The following is a 22,154-nucleotide window of genomic DNA, read 5'->3' as shown; positions in this document are numbered from 1 at the left end:
AACTGTTAGGGTGGTGTGGCACTGAAATAAATTGCACAGGGAGTTTGTAGAATCTCCATCATTAGAGATTTTTAAAAGTAAATTAGACAAACATCTGCCAGGGATTATCTAGATGGTGCTTTGTCCTGCGATGAGTGAAGGGGACAGAACTTTCCAGGTCCCTTCCAGTTCTGGTATTTTGTGAATCTACTAGTGGTAAATATCACTTGCAGTGGCTGGAAAATAGCATGTCCACACAGAAAAAAAATCCATGAACTAAAAAATATTTGTTATTCTTTCATATTTTCCATTATAATAATCTCAGGGTGACTCATAACAAAAGTTTGAATGGAAATGTGAGTCTAGGTCATCTTGGGGTATAAATTCATGTAGCTCCAATGAAGTCAGTAGAGATATGTCATTTACACCAGCTGAATACGGCCTATGACCTTCAAATTACAGTATCTTCTTCCTAGGCAGTAGCAGATAAAAAGGCCTCTGTAGGATCTTCAATTTCTATTGTATGGGTGTTCCAGACACAGAAAGCCAAACAGTACCTAAATGGTCTTGGTAGTGGAAATCTAGTACAGCTAAGTGACCAGTACTGAGAAATCTTGTTTGTGTTCCATAGAAATAAAAACTTGGGAATGAAACAAAATGTTTACTTTGGGAAAGAAATAAGATGATGAACTTTAAAAAGGTAAATTGACTATTGTATAACATTTTTACAAGGTAAAAGTAGTAAAAACAAACTTTTGCAATCAAATGCATGATTCCACAATGTATATACCGCGATAACCCATTTGATTTCTTTTCTGCTACCTTTATGAATCAAGCAACAAAACAAAACAAAAACCACACCACACATAGAAAAGATGTTATTCAGACTACTGATAAACTATGTAGTACCCATCTCAAGCTGTTTTTGTTTGTCATTAAAATGATAGGCCCCTGACACAGAGTCCCTTATTTTTGAAAATGTCAGAAGGAAAAACTGTTCATAAATTAAAAAAAAAAAACACACTACTATGGCACAAAGAGCAACGTAACAACTAGAAAATCACGAACATTTTCAAGTACATTAAACCTATATTTATGTCCAACCTATGTTATGGTAAAAGCAGTGGCTTTGATTTAAGCAGTAAGCACTAGAAAGCTTTCCATCAGAGTAAAATTCAAAACTATAACCTATGTCATCTCAGAAATGTCAGAGATCAGATAGATACAACTATGAAGCTTTCATCTTTGCAATTAAATGACAGCATAATTTAAAAAGACTGTGCCATTCAAATAATGATTGCAATCATTCCCTTCCGAAGACTTCTCTGTAGAGAACCTATCGTAAGAAATTACTAATAAAAAACACTCCCCCGGAAGTGTTTATGCGAGAAAGTAAACTAGCATTCATTATATTAAACAACGACAATATGCAAAGAAATAATTTAAAATAAACCAAGTTTATTTTAAAGAAATGTTTAACTTTAAATATACTCTACCATCGGCCTACAGCTCAATAATAGCCAAAACTGACAACCTTACTGTCAAACAAGTAGTCTCTATTCATGCTGCAAAGCGCCAATGTCAATTACTCCAGCAAACTGCTCTGACCTCTCAAGGAACTGGGACTAAAATTAAAGCTTGTGCTTTTGGATGTAAACATCACGGGGGTTCCTCCAGAAGGAGACTATTGTGGGGGATGGAAAATTATTTTCCAAGTTGTTATTCTATTTAAAGAGGAGGGAAAAAAAGCACCTATTTCCTTACTCTCCATGTATGTATTTATAATGCACCCATAATTGTACTACCTTAGACACTGGCAGATATGGCAGTACCACGGCAACAGCAATTCCATTATCCTCAGAGATGCAGAAATAACCAAAAGGTAGGACTTCTTTTGAAGTGCAGGTTCAGGCTAGCAACCTTGTGCACACACTGGGGTTCAACCTCAGACATGAAAAAACCTATAGTTGTATGCCAAGTATTCATTTGTAACTATGTGCTTCTCTGACGTTTTTCCCTCAAGGCAGAGCATTCCATGCTCCACCACACATATGGAAGTAAAACCCCTCTTCACACGGGATAGTCACTGGAATAGCAATTAAAATAAACAACTCTAGACAGGTCCAGTGAGAAGCATTTCTCTCTTTCTGTTGCTTTGTAAAATAGATATATTTAATTGCTCAGCTATACAACGACAATGGGAAGGGACTGGGGACAGCCAACCTGGAAAAGAAGTTAAAAAATGAAAGGTTTGAAATCCATACAGAAGTATGGACCAGACCTAATTCTTCTTCCTTATCTTGTCATAGATGTGTATTTGAGAAGCTAGGGCAAAGATAAGACCCAAAAATGAATGCCAACCCCAAAAGGTTTGCTAAATTCTTTTACGTATGTCTGTCTTGCTAATTTTACTGAGGACACAAAAAGTGTAGCCCTTTGCTTGAACACACTTGTGTTAATACACAGGTAATTAAGAGCTTCTTCTTCCTGTTACACATTTTTGTAGCCAGGTTGGCTCCCATAGGGGTCCCTCCATCTCTGGGTCAGTGGGCGGTCACTCTGCCCCACTGCTAATGGTACCAAAACAAACCCCCAAATCAATACTTTCTTAGCCCAGCCTTTCCTCAGGTGAGCAGGGTACAATAGTTCAGAGGCCTGGCCTAGCACCAGGCAATAGGGAAATAGCCTCAGTCAGGGGTTGTAGCCCTAGGTCAGGACAGACGGTGAATAACCCCGGTCCAAAAGGTCCAGGCCCTGATTCAGGGCAGGTCACTAAACAAACAGGGTTCAGCAAGCCCAGGCCCTGGTGCAGGTCAGGGCTGTAGACATAATTTATGGAGATCCCAGGTGATAGCTCAGGTCAGGGCAGAGCAGCACACATGTTTAAGAGAGCCCAGCAAAAACTGTCTGTCTCCTGGGTCAGGGGAGGTGCAGGCTGTCTGCCTGAGTTGGCAGAGAAGGGGGAGACTGCCACCCAGTAGGTGGGTGGCAGAGGTGGACACAGGCCTGCCCCACTCCAGTGCATCTCAGCCCAGGGTCCTGTGAAGCAGAGTGGACCGCCATGAAGTCAGCGGGGATCCAGAGCGCAACATATTGCCCGGGGACCTTTAACGGTTCTCTCTATCCCCTGAGCTACTTCTGTTCCCCTCTTGTTGCCTACCTGGACATTGAGTGGGGCTCTCGGGGGTTCAGATCCAGCTGGGGTCCAGGGGGTCTGATCCAGGCCTTGGCTGCCTGAAGGTCCTGCTGCCTCAGCCTAGCTCAGGGTGCAGGCTGGGGCCGCTGTTCAAGTCAGTCCTCTGGGTCAGGCTGGTTCTGAGGGAGCGCAAGGGGTGCCAGGACTGACAGAGGTCCAGGTGGCCCAATCCTGTCCCCCAGCTGCTGGCAGGTCCCACAGTCTTGGCTTGACTCAGGGTACAGAACAGGGTCAGGTTTCCAGACAATCCTCAGAGTCCGGGCAGTCTTCTGGGTCAGGCTAGTCTCTAGGGGGCTTAAGGGTTGCCAGGACCAACAGGTGTCCAGGTGGTCCAATCCAGTTTGCAGCTCTCTGCAGGTCCTGCAGCCCCACCAGGTTGTCAGTCTCCCAGGCAGGGAGCACAGAGCCAACTTCTGGTTCCTCTGGGGGCTGGGCCCAGTCTGAGTCCTCAGGCTGGGCTTTTATACTCCTAGCCCTGCCTACTGGCTTCCAGTCAGATGATGGGGAGGGATTAAGTTAGGCCCAAAATGGCTCCCAGAGGGTTTCCTCCCCTTCTGGGTTAGTGGGCAGCCATTCCAGCCCTCTGCAATTTTACAGGCCATTAGAGACCTCAGGATGATTTATAAAGCTTATTTTTTCCAGGGCTTTGTACTTTTAATAGATTCCTGTCATCTGGCTTGGGTTACACAGTATCACTGTGAAGGCTGGTCCAGTACAGCTCTCAGACGGTTATCAAAGAACATCTACCAAGTCCTAAATACACAACTAATCCAGTAGATCTTCTCCAGCATTTCAACTCTGGAGCAATCTAAGAATGTGCAGCATGCACAAACTATAGGAACCGTTTTGCTGAGGTCTTCTCTAAAAGCATGTCTCTATATCAAAGAGATTGCTAGGGCTCTTCGAATGCAAGGGCTGAATGCAAAAACAACAAACTTTTTACTTTGTAAAGTCTCTAATACACATCACCTGATCCACATCAGTATCAAAACCTTAGAACAATTTTGTCTTCAACCTTCAATAGAGCCCAAATGAGGATGCTTTACTTCTGTTTAGATATGTTTTACCACTGTAGAGTAATCCAAGTTTTTCTTGAACAAAAGTGTGGGACAGAAAAACTGTAGTGTCATCTCCTATTATTTATATGATAGGGAGTGTGGCTCTTGCTATAACTCTGTTCACCAGGGTTTAAAATTTTGCAGATTACAGAAGGCACTCTGGTTTATTTGAAAAACAAACAAACAAAACAAAAAAGAGTGGTTGCCCAGCTCAAATCTTTCTACTTGATTACTTCTTTCAAAATGTCAGATTGCCAACTTTTGTGGGATGGGGTTGAATTGCCTGATGGAGGCATGAGGTGAATATTTTTTCCAGTGTACAGAAACAGTGCTGGTTCTGCTGCCATCTCTACATGGCCTAATAATCATAGTTTGTGAAGCCTCTTCTGTGCCACAAGATTAATGACTGCCTGGTTTTCTGCATCATAAACAAACAAAAATGGCAATGGGACGAAGGTAGCAGATTCTTTGCATAAGACCAGTAAAACATGTTCATGGCAACAGGGTTGGCAGTTTAATGGGAAAATTTAGTTTAGGACAGGATGCTGATAAACAACACTTAAGTTTGGTTTAAACAAGGACCCTAGGAAAAATAACTTCATTGGTATCCAGCAAAGCGTTTGCTGAGATGATTTAGTTGGGGTCAGTCCTGCTGCAAGTAGGGGGTTGGACTAGATGACCTTCTGAGGTCTCTTCCGACAATAATCTTCTATGATTCGAAGTTCAGCAAGCACAAAATGAATTCTTTCAAACTTTAGACACATGCATTCAAAACTAGGGAATAGGGTCAAGTCTACTCACTACATTAAAGTTGATTTTCGGCTACAGAATGCTGTACAGCATATGAACTTTGACTGGGAGTCTGCAGATCTGCATGATTCTGATCACTTAATGCTTCAAGCCTACAAATCTTCATTCCTATCCTTTTCACGTAATCAAATATTTTCAACTTTTGTTGCTATAATATTGAAAACTGAAATACGACTCTGGACACACATAACTTGCTCAAAAAAACACCAAACCAAAAAGCATTCCAATGTTCAGTACTATAAATATACATACTAATATTATACCCACAGGAATTTTTCTTTTTTTTCCATACAAACCTAAATTAATCTATGAATCCACTCTTTTATGTGGCCACAATTTGATTATATAACTAAAACGAAGTATAATGCGCTGTGCATTAACTAAACAGTTTTTAAAACAGAAAATGCCTTAAACTGGAATGATTTTCCTAGGTTGATTAAGATTTAACAAAAAAAAACAAAAAACAAAAAAACAAAAACAGAAACATGTTTCACTGGGTAAAAACCACCTCTGGGAAATATCAGGCAATTCCAAGCCTTGTTTAGAGTTCCCCAATGAGAGAAGGAGCTGGTTAAGCCCCTGTTTAAAAAAAAATTAAAAAGAGAATGAAAGATATAAGCTGTTTGGTGTTTAGATGTTGGGTGTTTAATGGCACCTTAGTACTATCTCGGCAGTCAGCTGGTCCTCTGTCCCCCTCCTCCTCCCATAGCCCCGTAGTGTGAAACATGCTATAGATGGCTGCTGACATTAGCTGAAGGTGAACGTTGCTCCTTTTCACTGCCACAGCAATGTGTGCCAAGAAGCAGGTTCCCCCTCATATCCTCATGCACTGTTCCTCAACAGTGAATACATTTGCCAGCATCTGTGGTCACACCAGCAGTGCTTTTCTGCACCTGCTGGTACTGAGTACCAGCACCTTGGGAGCCCCAGCCATGGAATTGTCTGGGTGTGAGAGGCAAGAGCCAGCTGAGTACTGGCTCATCTCCTTTTTTGGTTTAAAAAAAAAAAAAAAAAAAAAAAAGGCACTGCACACTGCTATTACCGTCCAGGCATGATTCAGCACCATACACATGTATTACAATTGTAGGAAAGGTGCATCAATGTTTTGGGAGGAAACATCTGTAATTTTGCAGGCTGCTCTCAAATTAACCATTTAATCTACTATATATTTTAGAGCATTTGCCTGTTTGTAGTTTTGATCAAGAACATTTCCTAAACAGCAAGAGACAGGATAACCTAATTTGTTATACAGCTTCCTCTTACCATAACTTTAAGCAAAGTAAGGATTTGGCTGTGCCAGGAAAATGGGATTTGCCTGGAATGAGACTGATGTTCATAAAACCAAACAGAAACGAGACAGAATGACCAAATCAAGTAGTCTTCAAGACTGACATAACTGAGCGAATGTTGAAAGAGACATGAAGCAAGATGAGCCAGAAAAATACAAAAATCCTGAAATAGGACTGCTTCTCAACAAACTTTACAGAAAAGAGATAAAAGGGAAACATTTCGAATAGTGTTCTGTTTTGGCTAAATCAATACTTAAGGTTTGAAAACAAGAAAATGTTATTTGAAACCAAACTTTGTTAAAGCATAGGGAATGATAAGAGTTTATAGGGATAAAAAAAATACAATTGCTAGGAATGCCCATTTTAAAAAAATTACTAAAATAATTAAAACAGACATATTTTAATAAACCCCTTTTTAAGAAATCTGAAATAATAATTATCTTAATAAAAATAACACTTAATAAAAATACAATCATTTACATAAAGCATATAAATTTTCCTTTTATCTTCAAAAAATACCCAAAACTTAATTGGGTTATGGACCTGATGAAGAGAAGGTAAATCTGCTAGTCCAATATATTTAAGTTTAAAGCTACATCTACACTAGGGGAAAACTTCGAAAGGGCCATGCTAATGGCCAAATTGGAGAATACTATTGAGGCACTGCCATGAATATTCAGTGCCTCATTAGCATGCTGCCAGCCGCGGCACTTCGAAAGTGCCACGTTTCGCTCCTGTGTGACTCGTCTACTCGAGGGCCCTTTTCTAAAGGGCCCTGCAAATGTCAAAATCCCCTTATTCCTATCAGCTGACCGCCCCCCCATAGATCCCCATGTATATAAGCCACACGCAAGCGAAATGTGGCATTTTCAAAGTATCCCAGCCAGCAGCATGCTAATGAGACGCTGAATATTCATTTCAGCACCTCATTAGTAGTCTCCAATTTGGCCATCAGCATGGTCATTTTGAAATTTTTCCCAAGTGTAGACATGGCCCAAATGTCTTCACATGGTGTGTTTTGTTTGAATGATGTATTTTATGCCAATCATCTTCTAGTTTAAAGAAAATAAACTTAAAATGTTTAGTGTTCAGATATTCAAGCTTTTCTCCCAACTAGTAATACACCGAGTCAGAAACCCTTTTTTGAGCTGACTACAGGCTCTTGAATAATGCCATACCTTTACCAAAATGAGTGTTACATTTTGTATTTCTCAATCTGCCAGAGGTAACTAAAAAAGTCACTCTGAAATAGTTATGTCGTAAGTATTTTCCACAATGTGATCCTTTTACATTGCTGATTTGAACAAAATGGTTATTAAATTTATTTTCAGTATTTTAAAAATGAATTTCAATCCATTTTCAGACAAACTGTACCGCTGAATACTTTTTCTCCACATTCTTAGTTTGCGTCTTCAAGGCTAAGAAATTATTTTGCTTTCTAACCTGGTGTTTCTGAAGAGTTGGACAGTGGAGCAGATGCTTCTGCTAAAGCTGCTAATGTAGCTAACACTGATGTTGATGAATTTCCAAATTGTACAGCAGATACTCCCGTCTCATCTAGTGGGAGAAAAAATAAGTTCAGTTCACAAACTTGCATTAGATTGTTACACAAATCCCTATTTTTGTGCTCAAAACATCTATTGGTCTCATCATAAACCTAAAGTGGTATTCTGTACAAAATAGTGTTAGGCTAATGCAGTTTTTGAGACTATCTCAATTTATTATTCTAAGTATCTGGATATTTGTAATGTGTGAGAGAAAATAAAGAGGAATGAGTCATAGCTACAATCTTTACCATAACCGTTATCACCAGCCCGAGCATTAAATGGCAAACCAACTAAGTATATATTCCCAATAGCTATTCTAAATTCACCCAAATACCCTGTTGCATATGATATATTTGCAGAAGATACCAGACCTGTTAGGTTCACCACCCCTCCAGGTCCAATGATAAATTGTGGTGTGGCAGCATGTATTGTCACAGTATCAGGACTCTCTGGATTTGTATTGATTTGATTCTGCATTGCAATCTAGGAGTCAAAAGATAACAAAGCTACTCAGTCTGCAAATAAACATTAAAAACATTTTATACTTCTATAAAAACTTTTTTTCAATGACTGCTTCATTCCCAGAAGGCGGCAAATAAGCCTAGGTTGAAATATAAATCTACAGTCAACCTCTAAGTAATAATCTAGGAATTATTTCAGGTGAAGTGAAAAGAGCAAATGAGTGACAAGGACTCATACAAAGTTATGCAGGGAAGGGTCTGCAACTTTAGACTTTTTCTTATTACCTTCATAATGGTAACCCGACCTCACTGAGGTAAAACTGCAGACTGCCACCAGCACCTGTTTCCCTACCATTTCAGCACTTGAATACTCAATACCGTCACTTATTCTAGGTCAAACCACCCCACCTAACCATGAACTTTATCTATGACTGAATAATCTCAGTGCTGGAAATTCTAAAGCTACCACGCAAGCTAATGTACCGGAAAACTAAAACGTCACAGTGTAAAACTGAACTTTCTAATGGATCCAGTCAGAAAGCTGTGCAAATGACTAGTCAATGATCTTCTTTCTCTCCTATACCCACCAACTATCCCCACATAGGAAGCTACCATAAAACTGAGGTCAGGCCATATTGCCAGAAATGCCTTCAATTTAGAGTTTAGTTGTGATACTCCATCTGTAAATTAGTACTTATTCTAAGTCAGAACGAGCAAACCTAAAAAAGATTTAAGGCCCTCACTTCTTGAATTGACAGGGGCCAGAAGCATTCTTCAGACAATTTTACACAAATAGTATGTATGACAATCATCTCCTTTCTATCCTGTGGACTGGAGAGGAAGAAAAGTTACGTTCATCACCATACAAACTCCTATAACTACTAAATTAACAATTTAACTGATCGGCATCTTTCAGCAAGTTTCATCTACAAAAAAGTTACCTGTAATATTTCCGCTACATCTTCATTTCCATTGTCTATTGCAATATCTAATGCAGTTTTGCAAAATTTACTTTGTGTGTGAACGTCTGCTCCATATTTTATTAAGAGTTCAACCACCTCCTGGTGATTGTGCTCTGTAGCCCAGTGCAGAGCTGTCATTTTTAGCATGTCCTTTGCATTAACATCAGCACCATGCTGCAACCAAAAATATTAGACATATCAAATCAACAAAGGCATACTGAACTGCAAAATACTGCAAATGAAACTATGTCCAAGATGATGAAAGTATTCTCTTTCTCTTGCTTGCTGAAAGGAACTTCCTGCTGTCATACAAATTACTATTTCATTAAAAAGTACTTCACAGTAAATACCATACAATTTACCAAAAAAGATTAAATAATTCCTAGGACCAGACATGATAGTATTAGAAATTTTTAATCTATCTATTACAGCATTATGAAGAAGTTTTATTTTTGGACATCAGTTATGAATTTGCTGAGAGCACAATTACCATAGCAAATACTTAAAAATGAAACACAAAACTGAATGGGAAAAAGAATGTACTGCCTGTACCCTTAGAACAGATGTGTTAATGTTAAGGATTTTTTTTAAATTCATTTAAAATAGTCATTTTCAGCCAATTGAGGAATTAAAAAAGTTACACCTCCACACACTTTGGATTAACTATTCTTCTAGATACAGGTTCTGTTTCAAATGGCAGATAACATAAAAACCAATTTCTACCTTAAGTAAGACTTCCACTATGTTTGCATGGCCTTCAGATGCTGCCATATGTAATGGAGTTCTGTCCACTTTGGTTCTGGCGTCCCGACTTACACCAGCTCGAAGTAACACTTCTGTTGTTGAATAGTGCCCATATTGTGCTGCCAGATGAAGGGGTGATGTTCCCAACTGTAACATGATACAAAAGTGGACGATTAACCAAACAAACAAGTAGTATGAAGTACTCACTTCCCTCCCTCTCTTTGGCTATGTCTACACTTCCCCATACATCGAATGGGGCATGGCAATCAGGCTGATGGGAGATTATTAATGAAGTGCTGTGCTGAATACGCAGCACTTCATTAAGCTAATTCTACCCCCGCAGCAACTTCAAAATTTTGGGGAGTAAAGGCACTTCAAAGTGCCTGCGGCTACACAGCATGCTGGCACTTCAAAGTTTGACTCTTTGAAGTTGCTGTGGGGGGGGGAGAATTAACTTAATGAAGTGCTGCGTATTCAACACAGCACTTCATTAATAATCTCCCATCAGCCTGATTGCCATGCCCCATTCGATGTATGGGGAAGTGTAGACATAGCCTCTTTGTCTCTTTTTTCCTGAAGGTACAGAACCTTGGTATCAGTCAATCTACTTCTAACTCTTTTAATCCTATATTTCCCTCCTTCTAATCTCATGGAAATATTTTTTATATTTCTTGCTTTCATCCTGCTATTCTTTTTTTCCAAGTTTAGATTTTCTGCTAACAAGCTGACACCATCCAGGGAAGAGACCACATTTTATTACTTGCATCTTCAAGGTCCATACATATTCAAACTCTACCAAATTCCAGCTTTGGTGTCTGTCATTGACCCTAATTTTGCTGATCATCAGCAATTAGAATAAAACTATTAATTGGGCCTTCTTCCTAAACTAACTCATGGTCACATAATTAGGATGAGTTTTCTTCATGAATGGAAGATGTACCCATTTTATTACCTTTTCCAAGGCTCACCTGGATTGCCATTAAAAGTTTAACTCATTCAGAGTTCACTATCGTTGGATTACTTTTGACCAAATAGTTCCGAGTATTTAATTCCTAGATCAAAAAATACAATTAACTAGCTAATTTCATTTTACAACGCCATAATCCAATATCCAACCTCAGATTCGGCATATGTTTATAGGATTGTATATGTTTCTGATAATTTAATTACACTATTTTCCAGAGAAACAAAATGGTGTAAATATCTCCAACAAGAGAATTAAATGTGTTACCCAATCTGTGGTAAAAGGTGCTCCATTCGCCATCAAAATGCGAACCTCATCATCTTGACCCGCTCGTGCAGCTTCTAAAAGCTTCTTTCCCAAATCTACCAGGGACATCTTGTGAAACAATGTAGGAAAAATAAGAGTTTAACATTAAATTGACATTACTTAAGTGGACAAATGCTATTAGAGATTTTTTAAAAGTACCATTAAATATTTTTCCTCTCTATAATATTTTTGTTTTGGTTTTTTCCCCAAGGCTTTTAAAAATTAGATGGTTCATTTGCGTAACAGACAACCAACCTGTGTACACAATGTCTTTTAGACATTCAAATAGAGTTGAAGTAGGGGTGAAGAGTTTATTATAATAATAGTTAATATTCCTTCTACTATTGTTCACAGCTTGTAGGTTTTTTACTTTTCTAAAAGTTACTCTGAACTGGCTATATTCTCTAAATAAACAATGATTCATACTCTATTACATGATAGAGATCGCAACCAAGTGCAATAACATTGTACCAAGGGATCACGGGATATCAGGAGTTGCTGGCTACTTATGTTCTCCGTACATATTTCTTACTGGCATTGCATACATTTGGAAAAATTATTTACTTTGATTAAATTAAGGATCTGCCATAATACAAATGCATTGTGCTTCCTGTTTACCACAATGTTTCTGATAACATCTCTTCCACAGCATTCCCGCTAGTGAATTACTGGTGATATTAATAAGGTTGCACCTCTCAAATCCAGTACTCTCTTATGCAGCAGTATCCATTGTCCAGCATGACCATGGATACTGCCAAATGAGAGAATAGCTGCAGGTGCAAGAGTCCCAGAGGGGCTGGGAGCCAGAGCCTCTGCTTGCCTTGTGGCTGTGAGCCGGGAGGCTGCTGCGAGTCCGGGAAAAGGAGCTCCTTAGCAGCAGGGACCTTGAGTTGGAGCCCCTGCCTACCCCACAGCAGCATTGGGTTAGGACCCTTAGCCCCCATTTGCCCTGCAACAGCAAGTACTGGGTATGCTGCCACAGGGCTGGAAACTGGAGCCCCTCAGCAGTGGAGGCTAGGAGTTGGAGCCTCTGTCTGCCCACAGCAGCATGGGGCCGGGGCCAGAGCCCGAGCCCCTGCCTTCCCCACAGAAGTTAGGGATGGGAGGCTGCCGCAGGCAGGAGTTTGAGCCTCCACCTGTCCCCTGGCAGGGGGCTGGCTGGAGCCCTGTGGCATCCCCTGGGATCCTGGGCTGGGGCCAGAGCCACAGAGAGGGGAGGCTGGTGCTCCAGCAGTGCCTGAGCAAAGCCCTGCACTTTCCCCTGTCCAGCAAATTCTCTCGTTCAGGACTTGTCAGGTCCCAAGCATGTTGGATAATGGAGGTGCAACCTGTATGTCAAACAAGTTGATTTACACTGCCAGGAAAAGGAAGACAAAGAATTTGAGGCATGTATGCCTTCACTAAAAACAGACCAACTGTCAAAACAAACAAACCAAAAAAAGTACAACTTAGGAGGGAAATCTATAGCCAAGCACTGGAATATGGTCACTGTATGTCACTCAAGATGACTGAAATAAAATTCAAAATAAATACAACACACAATATTTCCTTTCCGAAGAAAATGAGAACCTCCATAAAACAGCACTTTATTTTGAACATTTGTCTTTTGTGCAACTCTGGTGAATCACTGTCCCAAAACAATAGCTGTAACATTTTTACCACAGCTGAAAAATATTTGATTACTGACACCTGTACAATTGTAAAATTACAGCTATTACCTTTTAGCAGGGGTTGTAAAGCTAAGTGGCAAAAAAAAAAAAAAAAAAATCTTGTTCCACAAGAACATCTTTGCAAAACCACAGACTCTGACTCAACATTAAAAATTAAGTAACTGGAGTACAGAATTTAAAATACAGTTTAAACTACTAGCCAAAAACAAACTTTTCATTCTTTTATCTATGCTTTCCATCTGCAAAGATACTAAGAATTAGAATGGGTTTTACCATTGCGTTTGCCAGTCACGTACTACAAGGGGTTCAGAATGTATTGAATTAATCATAGTTAATGAGGAATGTGGGACACGTTTCTGGGTGAAGTAATTTACCAAAGCTTATCATGACATATTTAGCTGTTCCTCTGTTTTGGTCTCTGAGCATATTTCATCATGCCTTCACCTGTCTTGGGGTGGAATTCTGCAATTCTCCAACATTTAAACCAGGCCCTGAGCTATGGTATCCTCACTGTCAACTGTTCTCACTCTGCAGAGACTTGTAGCTGGATTCGGACACCTGAGGTTCTTCCCTTTGTAGTCCATAAGCAGGGATAAGAAGTGGCCAGACCATCATCTTAAAAAAATAATTGTTCATTTATGAGTAGGAACAAAGCTTTTAGAGAGAAGGACACATCACTGCCTGATGGCAACCAAGGACTTAACATCTTCAGAGACTCAGTCTAATGGTTGCCTGTGTCAGACTGCTTCTTCTGAACAACTGCCCCTTCATGCCCTCCTTCAAGAGACCCTTATTAAATCTGCTGCAGTTCTTTGCTCAGAATTGGGTTATCTTGAGCCTTTCTTTGCTTTCCTGCTTGCATTTCCCAATAGGCTCCTATTAAACAAAACCAGTATATTCATACAATAAAAATCTCCAGGCTCAGGTCAATATGCAGTATCTATAAATTATTACAGAGCAGCTCCAATTCCCTCACACAAACAATGGGGCGGTGTATGAAGAAATACCATTAGACTTTTTTTTTAAATGGACTCAGAAGCAATCACAAAAGCCATGAATTTGGAAACTTTTCTTTGTGACAACAATGGTAGTTCCTGAGTGAGAAATGAAGGAGTAACGACAAAATGACTAGCACTGTAGAAACTGTACTAATGCATCAGGAATCAGTCTAACTTTGGTCTTGATCTGTCTTTTAGCGCAAGAAAGTAAAACCAAACTACGTAAGAGAGAGGGAACAGTGTCTTTTTACTTTTGTAAGGGAGCATCTTTGCAATGGAAAACACTAGGCTAGTAAGTTACGAACGGCTGTTCTATGCCAACATTTTTGAACACGAGAAAAGACTATATTATTGAAAGGCTACAGCCATGATGTCCAGTATGCTAGCCACTAGCCACACGTGACTATTTGGCCAGCTGAGTGTTGCTAGTTGGCTTGAACAATAAATATCTTTTCAGAATAACGTGGCTAGTTTGCTAGAATTGGTTAGACACCACATCTATAGTATAATTGTGGAAACAGTTTTGAGGGTGAAAACCAAGCCAGTTTATTAAGTAACCTGAAACAAGGTGTTTTAACCTTTGATAAGGTCATTTTAGAATTTCCAAAACAAAATTATTCAAATATTGTGTTTCACATGGAATTTCAACTTTTTGTTCCAAGATGGGACAAAAGGAAATTTTGACATAATCAGAATTCAAAATTACATTGAGAGCTGGTCAAATTCCAAGTTTTGCCCAGCTCTCAACCTAATTCAGGAATAACACAGTCTTATCTGTCTCTTTTGATTTTATAGTTGTATTTTTAAAGTCCAAACAGAGATGAACATGGCTGTATATTTAAAAAAAAAAAACTCGCTGCATCTGCCTTGCCATAAGGGGCATCTGAACTTTGATACATTCTGCTTTTAAGAATTTCCAAAACCACCCCTCAAAGTAGCAAGTAAATAAATTTTTGCTATGGTGTCCTGTGGCATTTCTCCAACTAAATGTTTCAGTCCATCCACAGCAAATATTTGAAGACACTGTCTCAGAGTGTTCTTTTGTTCATTTTAATCATTTAGGATTGTCTTTCAAATTATATTACTTTATTTTTCTTTTCTTGATATTCACTTTTGATGTCTTAATGATGTCTAATTGAACTGTACGGCTTTCTCTCTGTTACTATTCAACAAACTTAATAAGCATCAGAGAAGTAACCAATTCAGCCTTTATCTTCAAAAACAACAAGAAGTCCTGTGGCACCTGATAGACTTACAGATATTTTGGAGCATAACCTTTCATGGGCAAAGACACACTTCACCAGATGCATGAGGGGGGTGGGGGTTTCCAGAGGAGGGTTTCAACACATGGTCTTATGAAAAGGAAGTAGTACCAGTCAAGAAGAGGGTCAGAGTTGACAAGGTCTGTTCAGTCATGGAGGATGGGGCCCATTATCGGCAGTTAGTTAATGTGGAGTTGTGAACATCAAGAGAGGAGAAATCAGGTCAGTTCAGTCAGGGAGGATGTGGCCCATTATCAGTAGCTTAATGTGGAGGTATGAACATTAAGGCCGTTTCTAAACAGGCCACTTCCTTTGGAAGTGGCATACTAATACACAGAGCAAAAGATGCTAATGAGGCCCAGACACAAATTCCCCATGCCTCATTAGCATAATGTTATGTGATTTGGAGTCCGGAAGAACGTTCTTCCGGACTCCAAAACACCGTGTAGAAGCGTGGCCCCTGGGGGGACTTCCAGAAGGACATGCTTCTTCTGGAGGCCCCTTCTTCCCAAAAATTTTCGGGAAGAAGGACTTCCTTCCAGAAGAAGGACTTCCTTCCGAAAGCCCCCCTCGCCCTGGGCGCCACGTTTCCACATGGCATTTTGGAGTCCGGAAGAATGGTCTTCCGGACTCCAAATCATGTGACATTATGCTAATGAAGCACAGGGAATTTGCACCCACGCCTGCCTCCCCAAGGTCTGTGAGAGTGAAGGATTCTTGTTCAGGATGGGTTGTAGACAACTGATGATGCCCTGGCAAGGTTTTAGCTAGGGGCTGCATGTGATGGCCAGCAGTGTTCTGTCATTTTCCTCGTTAGGCCCGTCTTGTAGCAGGTGGCTTCTGGGTAGATATCTGGCTCTGTCAATCTGTTTCTTTACTTCCTTAGGTGGGTACTGTAGTTTCAGGAAAGGCTGGTAAAGGACTTGTAGGTGTTTGTCTCTGTCTGAGGGATTGGAGCAAAAGTGGTTGTACCTTAGTGCTTGGCTGCATGCAATGGATCATGGTGTGCCCTGGATGGAAGCTGGAGGCACATAAGTAAGCATAGCGGTCTGTGGGTTTCCAGTATAGGGTGGTGTTAAAGTGATCATTACTTATTTGCACAGTAGTGTTCAAGAAGTGGATATCTTGTGTGGACTGGTCCAGACTGAAGTTGATGGTGGGATGGAAACTGTTGAAATCACAGTGGAACTATTCAAGAGCCTCCTTCCCATGGGTCCAGATGATGACTATGTCATCAATGTAGTGCAAGTAGAGGAGGGGTACTAGGGGACAAGAGCTGAGGAAGCATTGTTCCAGGTCAGCCATAAACTGCATTTGCTCCAAAGAATAAAAGGACATAAATCAGACATCAGGAATGGTAACATACAAAAACCTGTAAGAGAACACGTCAATCTCCCTGGACACTCAGTAACAGATTCAAAAATAGCCATCCTACAACAAAACAAACTTCAAAAACAGACTCCAGAGATAAACTGCAGAGCTGTCATTCATTTACAAATCTGACACCACCAACCAAGCATTGAACAGAGACTGGAAGTGGCTAGCCAATTACAAAAGCAGTTTCTCCACTCTTGATATTCACACCTCCAAGTTAGCTATAGATAATGTGCCACATCCTCCCTGACTGAACAGACCTTGTCAACTCTGACCCTCTTGTTGACTGGTACTCCCTCCTTTTCACAAGTCCTTGTGTTTACACCCTCCTCTGGAACCACCCCCACTCACGCATCTGACAAAGCAGGTCTTTGCCCACGAAAGGTTATGCTCCAAAATATCTGTTAGTCTGTAAGGTGCACAGGACTTCTTGTTGTACTTAATTAGTAGTGTCCCAACAAAGGCAAAGGAAATAACATGGAAGACTATGAATAAAATTAGCTTTCTGTCATGTTATTTATCCATTATATGTTTATTAAAGGCTAGGTTAATCAATTTAACAAAACAAAACAGCAGTCACATAACACTTTAAAGACTAACAAAATAATGTATTAGTTAATAAGCTTTCGTGGGACAGACCCACTTCTTCAGATCAGCTCACCTAACTCATTATTTTGTTAGTCTTTAAAGTGCTACATGACTGTTGTTCTGTTTAGTTAGAATACAGACTAACAAGGCTACCTCTCTGTGACTAGCTAGATTTGAAGTATCCTTTTGCAGGAGTTTACATACTGAAATTCTACATTCATAAACTCATCTAATTTTCAAATGACCAACAAATACAAATTTTATTTCTCTTAAGAACATAAGAACAGCCATACTGGGTCAGACCAAAGGTCCATTCTAGCCCACTGTATGCTCTTCCCACAGAGGTCAATGCCAGATGCCATATGAGGGCCAGACAGAACTAGTAATCAAAGTGATCCCTCTCCTGTCATCCATTTTCAGCCTCTTACAAAGAGAGGCTAGGGACACCATTAATACCCTTCCTGGCCAATAGCCATTGATGGAACTAACCTCCATGAATTTATCTAGTTCTTTTTTGAACCCTGTCAAAGTCCTGGTTGTCACAAAATCCTCTTTCAAGGAGTTCCACAGGTCTACTATGTGCTGCATGAAGAAAAAGTTCCTTTGTTAGTTTTAAACATCCTTCCCACTAGTTTCATTTGGTGACTCCTACTTCTTTTGTTCAGAAACAAATAAATAACTTTTCCTCTTTCAATTTTTCCACACCAGTCATGATTTTATAGACCTCTACCATATCCCCCCTAGTCTCCTTTTTTCTAAGATTAAAAGTTCCAGTCTTTTTAATCTTTCTTCATATGGCACCCATTCCAAACACCTAAATGCTTCCATTGCCCTTCTCTGAACCTTTTCTAAAGCTAAGATATCCTTTTTGAGATGAGACAACCATATGTGTGTGCAGTAGTCAAGATGTAGACATATCATGGATTTATATTAAGGCAGTAAGATATTCTCTTTTTCTTTATTCCCTTTTTAATGACTCCTAGCATTATGTTTGCTTTTTTGACTGCTGATACACATTGAGTGGCTGTGTTCAGAGCGCTATCCACAATGACTCCAAGATCTTCATCTTCTATGTTTAGTTGGATAGTAACAAAGAGGAAGCCATGCTAGTCTATACACTTTCAAAACAAAAAGCAGTCAAGTAGCACTTTAAATACTAGCAAAATAGTTTATTAGGTGAGCTTTCGTGGGACAGACCCACATCTTCAGACCATAGCCAGACCAGAACAGACTCAATATTTAAGGCACAGAGAACCAAAAACAGTAAGCAAGAAGGACAAATCAGAAGAAGATAATCAAGGTGAGCAAATCAGAGAGTGGAGGGGTGGGGGGGGAAGGTCAAGAGTTAGACTGAGCCAAGTATGCAGACAAGCCCCCATAGTGACTCAGAAAGTTCCCATCACGATTTAAACCATGTGTTAATGTGCCGAATTTGAATATAAAAGCCAGCTGAGATGTTTCTCTTTCCAAAACGGTGCGATAATTCCTTTTCAGTAACACACATACCTTTAGGTCATTGACAGAATGCCCCATTCCATTCAAATGTTGACTAACTGGTTTGTGGATCTGGAGTGTTTTGATGTCTGTTTTGTGCCCGTTGACCCTTTGTCTAAGGGAGTTAGAAGTCTGTCCAACATACAAAGCATCTGGGCATTGTTGGCACATGATGGCATATATGATGTTAGTAGAGGAGCATGAGAAAGTGCCCATGCTTCTGTGAGTAACCTGGTTAGGTCCAGTGATGGTATTTCCGGAGAAGATATGTGGACAAAGCAAAGGGTACCCTGCAACAAAGCCCGCTGCCAGCTTTGTCCACATATCTTCTCCGGAGCATGGGCACTTTCTCATGCTCCTCTACTAACATCATATATGCCATCATGTGCCAACAATGCCCAGATGCTTTGTATGTTGGACAGACTTCTAACTCCCTTAGACAAAGGGTCAACGGGCACAAAACAGACATCAAAACACTCCAGATCCACAAACCAGTTAGTCAACATTTGAATGGAATGGGGCATTCTGTCAATGACCTAAAGGTATGTGTGTTACTGAAAAGGAATTATCGCACCGTTTTGGAAAGAGAAACATCTCAGCTGGCTTTTATATTCAAATTCGGCACATTAACACATGGTTTAAATCGTGATGGGAACTTTCTGAGTCACTATGGGGGCTTGTCTGCATACTTGGCTCAGTCTAACTCTTGACCTTCCCCCCCACCCCTCCACTCTCTGATTTGCTCACCTTGATTATCTTCTTCTGATTTGTCCTTCTTGCTTACTGTTTTTGGTTCTCTGTGCCTTAAATATTGAGTCTGTTCTGGTCTGGCTATGGTCTGAAGAAGTGGGTCTGTCCCACGAAAGCTCACCTAATAAACCATTTTGCTAGTCTTTAAAGTGCTACTTGACTGCTTTTTGTTTTGATTATGTTTAGTTGGGTTTATTTTTTCAATGTGCATTACTTTACTTCATTAACATTAAATTTCATTTGCCATTTTGTTGCCCACTTATTTAGTTTTGTTTGATCTTTTTGAAGATCTTCAGTCTGATTTGTTCTTAACTATCTTAAGCAGTTTAGTATCATCAGCAAATTTTATCACCTCACTGTTTACCCCTTTCTCCAGATCATTTATAAATAGGCTACACACGATTGGTCCAAATAAGACTTAGAGAACACCACTAGTTACCACTCTTCATTCTGAAAACTTACCATTTATTCCAAGTCTGTTTCCTGTCTTTTAACCAGTTTTCAGTCAATGAGAGGACCTTCCCTTGTATCCCACGATAACTTATTTTACTTAAGAGGATTTGGTGATGGACCCTATCTAAGGTTTTCTGGAAATCTAAATACATTATATCCACTGGATTCCCCTTGTTCACATGCTTAATGACCTCTTCAAAAAACTCTATTACATTAGTAAGGCATGAAACCATGTTGACTTTTTCCCCCAACAAATTATGTTCATCTATGTGTCTGACAATGTTATTCCTTACTATAGTTTCAACTAATTTGCCCACTACTCACGTTAGACTTACTGACCTGTAATTGTCAGGATCACCTCTCACGCCCTGTTAGAATATTGGTGTCTCAATAGCTATCTTCCAGTTATTAGATACAAATGCTGACTTAAAGGATAAATTACAAACCACAGTTAATTGTCGTGCAATTTCACATTTGAGGTCTTTCAGAACTCTTGGGTGAATGCCGTCTGGTCCTGGTGACTTGTTACTATTAAGTCTATAAATTTGTTCTAAAACCTCCTCTAATGACACCTCAATCTGGGACAATTCATCAGATGTGTCACCTAAAAAGAATGGCTCAAGTTTGGAAATCTCTAAATCCTCAGCCATGAAGACAGACGCAAAGAATTCATTTAGTTTCTCCGCAATGGCCTTATCATTGAGTGTTCACTTAGCACCTCAATCATCCAGTGGCCCCACTGGTTGTTTAGGGGGCTTCCTGCTTCTGATATACTTTAAAAACATTTTGTTATTACTGTTTGAATTTTTGGATAGCTGTTCTTCAAACTACTTTTTGTCTTATATTTTTACACTTAACTCTACAGACTTTATGCTCCTTTCTGTTTTCCTCAGTGGGACTGAACTTCAACTTTTTAAATTATGCCTTTTTATCTCTCACTACATCTTTTAGCTGGTAGTTAAGCCACAGTGGCACTTTTTTGGTATTCTCACTGTGTTTTTAATTTGGAGTATACATTTAAGTTGGGCCTATGTTATGGTAACTTTGAAAAGCTCCCATGCAGTTTGCAGGGATTTTACTTTTGGCACTGTTCCTTTTAATTTCTTTTTAACCTTCTCATTTTGTGTAGTTCCCCTTTCTGGAAATATCACAGTGTTGGGCTACTGAAGTGTTTTCCCCACCACAGGGATGCTATATTTTACTACATTGTGGTCACTATTTCCAAGTAGTCCAGTTATATTTACCTGTTGGATCAGATCCTGGACTCCATTTAGGACTAAATCAAGAACTGCCTCTCCCCTTGTGGGTTCCAGAACCAGCTGCATCAAGAAGCAGTCATGTAAGGTATCACGAAATGTTATCTCTGCATCCCATCCTGAGGTGACATGTACCCAGTCAGTGTGGGGATAGTTGAAATCTTCCATTATCATTGAGATTTTTATTTTGATGGCCTCTCCAATCAACCTTAGCATTTCATACTCACTTACACCACTGTCCTGGTCAGGTTGTCGACAATATTTCCTTAGTCACATTTTTCTTATTACGGCACAGAAGTACTATCCATAGAGATTCTATAGAACAGGTTGGTTCATTTAATTCTACATTTTCTTTCATGTATTGTGCCACTCCCCCACCAGCACAACCTGTTCTGCCCTTCTGATATATTTTGTACGCTAGTATGACTGCACCCATTGACTGTACTTATTCCCCCGAAGTTTTTATTATCCCTGTTATACCAGCATCCTCCTTTAATATGAGGCACTCTAGTTCACTCCCCTTATTATTTTGGCTTCTAACATTTGTACATAAGCATTTTAAAATATTGTCACCATTTACCGTCTGCTATTTCCTGATGTGTTAGACTCTTTCATTTGATGGTTTCTCATCTGGTCTTACCCATAATTTATCATCTTTGATCCTCTCCTCCTTACTAGAATATAGAAAATCCCCATTAATAGACCCTCCCCTAAACAGATGTCTCTGTCGAATTCATGTGCTCCTCTGTACCCATCATCTTTTCCCCGAGTAACTGAACATAGGGTAGCCAAAGAAATGTTCAGGGAGCCATCTTGTGGAGACAGGAGTAAAAATAACCTTAACAGCAATTACACTGTCAGCCAAATACAAAACAACATCAACTTATATACAGTAGTTTCACAGTAAAACTTTGTGCAATTAGAAATTTTCCACAGATGAAGGGTATCACCAATGATATTTCTCATGATCACTCAGCAACAGTTATTTAAACA

At 39.8% G+C, this 22,154-nt stretch overlaps 1 protein-coding gene across 1 annotated transcript in view; it reads right to left on the bottom strand.

The window, feature by feature from the left end:
- Window positions 1–22,154, bottom strand: part of GABPB1 (GA binding protein transcription factor subunit beta 1) — a 46,345-nt gene that overhangs the window by 15,203 nt on the left and 8,988 nt on the right. Inside the window, exons 2-6 of the mRNA XM_075006540.1 lie at window positions 11,278–11,385; window positions 10,026–10,193; window positions 9,282–9,476; window positions 8,251–8,362; window positions 7,776–7,889 (exon numbers count right to left, since the gene is read on the bottom strand). Of these exons, the coding sequence (XP_074862641.1) occupies window positions 7,776–7,889; window positions 8,251–8,362; window positions 9,282–9,476; window positions 10,026–10,193; window positions 11,278–11,385 (697 nt within the window). The remainder of the gene's footprint in view (window positions 1–7,775; window positions 7,890–8,250; window positions 8,363–9,281; window positions 9,477–10,025; window positions 10,194–11,277; window positions 11,386–22,154) is intronic.

The sequence above is a fragment of the Carettochelys insculpta genome, chromosome 12 (assembly GCF_033958435.1).
Source record: "Carettochelys insculpta isolate YL-2023 chromosome 12, ASM3395843v1, whole genome shotgun sequence".
Taxonomy (NCBI): domain Eukaryota; kingdom Metazoa; phylum Chordata; order Testudines; family Carettochelyidae; genus Carettochelys; species Carettochelys insculpta.
The sequence above is the reverse complement of the archived record's forward strand: the minus strand, read 5'-3'. Positions and strand labels throughout refer to the sequence as shown.